General features: G+C 55.6%; 1 protein-coding gene across 1 annotated transcript; it reads left to right on the top strand.

The window, feature by feature from the left end:
* Window positions 1-1,799: 1,799 nt before the first annotated feature.
* On the top strand, window positions 1,800-4,299 carry CLEC19A (C-type lectin domain family 19, member A). Its single transcript, XM_010159742.1, has 4 exons — window positions 1,800-1,963; window positions 2,463-2,556; window positions 3,314-3,446; window positions 4,220-4,299. Exons 1-4 carry the CDS (start codon window positions 1,800-1,802, stop codon window positions 4,297-4,299), a joined length of 471 nt encoding a protein of 156 aa, XP_010158044.1.
* Window positions 4,300-5,426: the final 1,127 nt, after the last annotated feature.

Here is a 5,426-nt window from a genome sequence, read left to right as displayed (position 1 = left end):
TCCTGGTCCTTCTGCTCTATTGCTGTGATAGCAATGTTTTGCATTGTTTAGGGCTGTTCCAAGGTTTTTCCAAATGCCAGGATGGCTGGGTGTGAATCAGAGCTGAACCCTGCATTGCTGCTGAGCTGGCCACCCTCCTGTAAAGCTGTTCCTCTGGTTTCCAGCCCAGTATGCCTTATCTTTTTCCCTCAGGAGAGCCCAAAGCTAGTGCTGATGAGGCTGGGAGAGCCCCTTGCTGGTCTCAGCGGGTTTGTTGCTGTGGGGTGCAGAGCTGCTCCCAGCCACGGCTCCTCCGGAGGGAGCAGTGGGGGGTCCCAAGGCAGGATGATGGGGCGACAGCCCTACGGGGCTCTGCACAGCGGGTGCTATCGGCAGTCAGCTTGGCCTCTGTGCCTCACTCAGGAGATAAGACAGGCTCTTTGCATCTGTGGTTTGTCACCTGAGAGGGGTGTGTGACAGGAGGGACCTGGGCGCTGGCTGGTGGGTGTTTATAAAATGCTCAGAGATCCCCATGTGGAAAGAGCTCATGAAAATGAAATCAGTGCCTGGAGCGGCCAGCACTGGTGCAGGGAAGGATTCGGCTCCATGAATGCTCCTGCAGCTGCTTTGAATTCATGTCCCCTCTGCTTTTCCCCAGGCTGATGCTGCCCTCGCTGCGCCCACGCCCCAGGCTGGCGCTGGCAGGGTTTAGTTCCCCCCACCCTTGGCAAAGCCGTTTCCCCATCAGCCCCTCAGCACTGCAGGCCCTGCAGCACCACCCTGACCTCTCCGGGCTTGAGCCTGTTACCTGCATGGATAGTTCCATGGCATCTGGTGGCTGCTGTGACCCCCTGCTCACTCCGACAGCAGCACTGACCCCGCCCCAGGACCCCATGGGGATGCGGGAACTGGCTCTGGGGGAGCTGGCAATTCCCTAAGGCTCAGCAACCAGCAGCTACGAGGGTTAAGCCTGCGTGGCACAAGATTTGGGGCTTACACGTGTGTTGGTGATGGACGGTGGGTTGTGCGTGTGCTGCATCCTCCCCGTGTGCTGCGGGGAGTGTGACATGGAGGAGGTTGGAGGGAGGTGTTAACGCTGCGGTAAACACCCAACAGCAACAGCAAAGGCTCCAGAAATGCGTCCTGCCCCCCAAAACGGCCTCTTTTGGGATAATGTCCCCACTGTGCTGAGCAGAGGAGAGGGAAGACGAGCAGCCCTGTGGGCCCCAGCTCTTATCTGGCGGTGGGAGGCAGATCGGCATGCACCCCTCGTCCGGCTATTTATGGGGTGAAACCCAACACGTGCGTACGTGCACCGCTGCATCCGGGCCCTGAGACATGGTGAGGGGTTTGCTTGGAGGGAGGAGGGGCAAGCTGGCCTTGCAGGAGGTGAGAGCAGGAGGACAGTGTGGCCATAACCCTGCGGCCCCTGTCTGTCAGCGCCCATCCCAGCCTGTCGTGCCTGACAGAGGCGAGGGGAGCCTTTATCTTGGTTTCCCCAGTAGCAAAAGTCAGTGCCTTGATTTTAAGCACCCTTTGTCTGAAACAACGTTAAACTGGCTTGGAAAGTCCCTCCTGATTTAGGCAGATGCTAAAACTGAGAAACCCACCGCTATTGCAAACGTGTTTTGGCTTTTGGGAACTTTTGCGTGGCTTCTGCAACAGTTGGTTTTCCCGTGTGTGTGTGTTCGGGGGTTATTTGCTTGGGTGAGGTGAGGGCAGCAGGGCTGGGCACTGCTGCCCCCATTGCTTGCCTGCTGGGCTGCCTGGCCGCGCCGCTTCGCTCTCACTGCTGGATGACCTCTGCTCTGCCCCCAGCCATGCCGGAGCCCGTCCACGCCTACTCCTGCCCTCTCTTCTGGACAGAGTACGAAGGCCATTGCTACCGGTACTTCCCTGTCAACAAAACCTGGGCTGAAGCTGACCTCTATTGCGCTGAGTTCTCCATTGGCATCAGATCAGCCAAGCTGGCCTCCATCCACAGGTGAGGGGCGCAGAAACTTGCCATCCCACCCTGGCACTGCCTGGGGAAGAAGGAGAATGGGGATAAAGTTCCATTCTCCCAGCACAAGCCCTGTGCCAGCTGCAGGCTCGTGTCCCAGCCTAAGCATCCCTCTGCACCAGCCTAAGCATCGGTCTGCAGCAGTGACCGCGGCGGGTCTGATGCTCTGCGCACACAAAGGTGATATAAAAAAACACCTTTTCCTGGGCTGGCAGGAGAAGTGACGTAGCATTCTCCAAACTGCATTTTTTACTCTTGAAAAAGGGATAGAAATACTACAGGAGTACACAGGCTTTTTCCTCTGCTCCCTCTCCCCCAGCTCTACACTACACACCTCTTGCACAGACCCGGGAAAGTAATCAACAGCAGTTAGAAGCGGGGGGACGCGTTTGGCCGTGCCGTAGGGCGCCTGCCTCGGGGCAAGCCTGACCATTTGCCTGACGTGCCCCCTCAGCGTCTCTGTGTTGCTCTGTCTTGCCAGCTGGGAAGAAAACGTCTTTGTGTATGACCTGGTGAACAGCCGCGTGCCGGGCATCCCCACCGACATCTGGACAGGGCTCAATGACCTGCGGCAGGTGAGAGCTCCCTCTAATCATGCGGGAAACAGCCTTGGAAAAATTAACTTCCTGGAGTTTTCCACCTGGAAAGCCACTAGGTTTTCTTCCTCGCTCCTTCCTGCCCTATTAATCTGGTGGTGGCGTAGGGTCTGTTGTGCAGTGCATGAGGGAAAGTGGTCATCCCCTCCAGTCTGCTTTCAAAAGAAATGTGTTACTAGAAGTAGTAGATCAATAATTACTAATTTTTCACCTCGTATTTTATTAATAGATTAATGGAAAGGGTATTGTACTGCTGGTCCACGAAGAGCTAAAAATCTGAAAATGTCTCCCACATCAAAGATCACCAAGTTTCATTCCTTTCCTGTGTTACTCTGCAACTTTTCAAAGCAGACATGTTGGAAATACATAGTCTAATATGTAACAAAGAAAAACCGAGACCAGCAGGAGAACAGTCCCATGCCAGCAAATTTTTTGTAGATATTGGGAAAGGAATGGAAAAGAAAATGGAAAAGGAACACAGAGTTGGGTGGGTGTTTTGAAAAACATGTGAGATTAATTTCTGGGCCTCCCCTGTGTGAATGCTGAGGCTTTCCAGGGTAAGGTTTCAGCTGTACAACCCAAACGTGCCGTTTGGCCTTTGCTGGGCGGTGACAGTCTCTCCCCGTGTCCCTGGGCTGTGTGGCACGGGGGACAGGGGCTGCACGGGAGCGGGACACCCGCCCGCCTCTGCAAACGGGCTCTGCGATGGCCCCCTTCTCCACTCACCCCGCGCCAGGAGGGTCACTTTGAGTGGACGGATGGCTCCTCTTATGACTACCACTACTGGGATGGCAGTCAGCCCGACGATGGGATCCACTCCATCCCGGAGGAGGAGGACTGCGTGCAGATCTGGTACAGGCACAGCAGTGGTGAGTACCGCGCCGGGGGTCACAGGCTTGTTAAATCCTATTTGCATGTGAACAAACTTGATCCACTGCAGCTCATGCTTTTCTGAAGAAGTGGCTGGCAGGCTAAGGGTTTGCATTTTGATTTTTTTATTATTACTTTCTTTTTTCCTTTGCAGAGAAGGGATTTGTTTTCTCTTTCACCACGCACATACATACACATGCACACTCGCTTTCCTTCCACTCACAGCCCATCTCCCTCTCCCACAGCAGCGTCAGGAAGGGAGCATCATTCACTTCGAAGAATTACTGAATTTATTCAAAGGTCAAATTTTCCCATCTCACCTCCCAAATGCAGCCTGGGGAAACACCTGTCGGTTTGCCAGCTTCTCCCTGCCTTGCGCAGGCCAGCAGCATCTCACTGAAGCGGGGCAAGACCCTGCCTGTGCAAAAATCCCACCTCAGACCCTTGTTTCCAGTGAGACCGTTCAGGTCTTGACCTCTGGACATACCTAAATACCCCCTACATGCATGACCTGTTGATACTTTTTGGGTTACGGGGTTGTGTTTGCAGCTGCTTCCCTACTCCCTCCTTCGTGCCAAGGCCAGGCGTCCCTGCCAGCATTCCCAGGACAGGGATGGGGATGCTGGGAAGGGGCACGACTGGGAACAGCCCAAATGGAAGCACATGCAGGGAAAGCCTCCCGCAATGGCAGGAGGCCCTGGTCCCGTGGGTGGTGCATGGTTCCCTCCTCACACGTTTTGTTTGACTGCCGCCTTGTATTTTGGGGGAATAGCGCTGCGCTCCTGGAACGACAACGCCTGCGGCAGAGCCTTCCCCTTCGTCTGCAAGATCCCCTCGCTGGCCTTGGACTGAGGCTGCCAGGGCTGCCCGCGCCCCAGTCATTTCGGGTCATCTCTCCAGCCGTGCCAGGAAGAGCAGCCGGGACGGGGCACGGGCAGCAAGAGGCATGGAGCTGCTCAGTATCTTCAGCCAGACCCCGGCCACAAAAGTGTGGGGACAAACCCAGCACTCATTATCCCCACAGGCAAATGGCAATGGGAGCTGTGTTAAACAGCGAAGGAGCTCCCCAAGCCTGAGCTTTGGGTTTCAGATCACCTATCACAGCCTATTAGAGGAAACCTGTGATTTTATCAGTACACAAAACTCTTAGCACAGGAGAATAGCCGTGTGTAGGAAATGATTTTGCCTGTTGATCTGTGAAGAGCCGAGGAAAAATGCTATTTTCTGTTAAGTTATGCCAAATGTCTCTTGTGCACGTTATTCTTCTCTCTGCTGCAATAAATGGCAAACGGCAGTGGCGGCTCTTCCGTCTTTATAGCACTCGAGTGGGAGCGACTGCCCGGAGACGGGGGGTCTCGCGCAAAGGGCGCTGGTTTTACCCCAGTCTGCTCTGCATTAAGGAGGTTTCCTGGGGGGAAGCGGGCACCCAGGAAGATTTGTTTTATTGACCCCAGCTGGTTTTTGGGGTCCCCAGGCAGCCTGTGTGCTCACCCTGCTCTCTGCCTGTCCCCCATCAGCCGGACGGCATCGCTGCGTGGGGCCGCTCGGCACCCCACACTGCCAGGGCATCCCCCCGGGCAGGTGAGCAGGGTTGGGCCCTGTCTGCTTTGGAGTGGCCGAATTACAAAGAAGGTGGGTGAAGGGCTGATGGACCCCAGCTGAGGGTCACCCCGTCTCACACACCTCCCTGCGTGGGCAGAGCTCGCAGCTCTCGGTGCAGCTGTTTCCCAGCGGGATGATGCTCCTTCCTGCAGCCCTTGCCAGCGTCCTATTGTTCTGCACTGGCACCACAGAGGTACTTTTATCTACCAGGTAAATAATTTTGGGGGAGGTGTACATAGTGGTGGCAGCCCCTGTGTTTTGCTTGGGATGCTCAGTGGGAGATGGGACCTGTGACCCTCCTACAAATACCCTTGCCACCATCTTGTCTTGGGGACCCCAGGCAGGGGATGAGGAAGGGGCTGGAGCCCAGGCACACA

Source organism: Eurypyga helias, unplaced genomic scaffold, assembly GCF_000690775.1.
Source record: "Eurypyga helias isolate BGI_N326 unplaced genomic scaffold, ASM69077v1 scaffold20069, whole genome shotgun sequence".
In the NCBI taxonomy this organism is placed as follows: domain Eukaryota; kingdom Metazoa; phylum Chordata; class Aves; order Eurypygiformes; family Eurypygidae; genus Eurypyga; species Eurypyga helias.
This window is presented reverse-complemented; position numbering and strand designations above follow the sequence as displayed.

Coding starts and splice junctions, on each gene's coding strand:
- CLEC19A (XM_010159742.1), top strand. CDS start 1,800: ATGCCGGAGCCCGTCCACGCCTACTCCTGCCCTCTCTTCTGGACAGAG. Junction 1,964..2,462: donor AAGCTGGCCTCCATCCACAG/GTGAGGGGCGCA, acceptor CTGTCTTGCCAG/CTGGGAAGAAAACGTCTTTG. Junction 2,557..3,313: donor GGCTCAATGACCTGCGGCAG/GTGAGAGCTCCC, acceptor ACCCCGCGCCAG/GAGGGTCACTTTGAGTGGAC.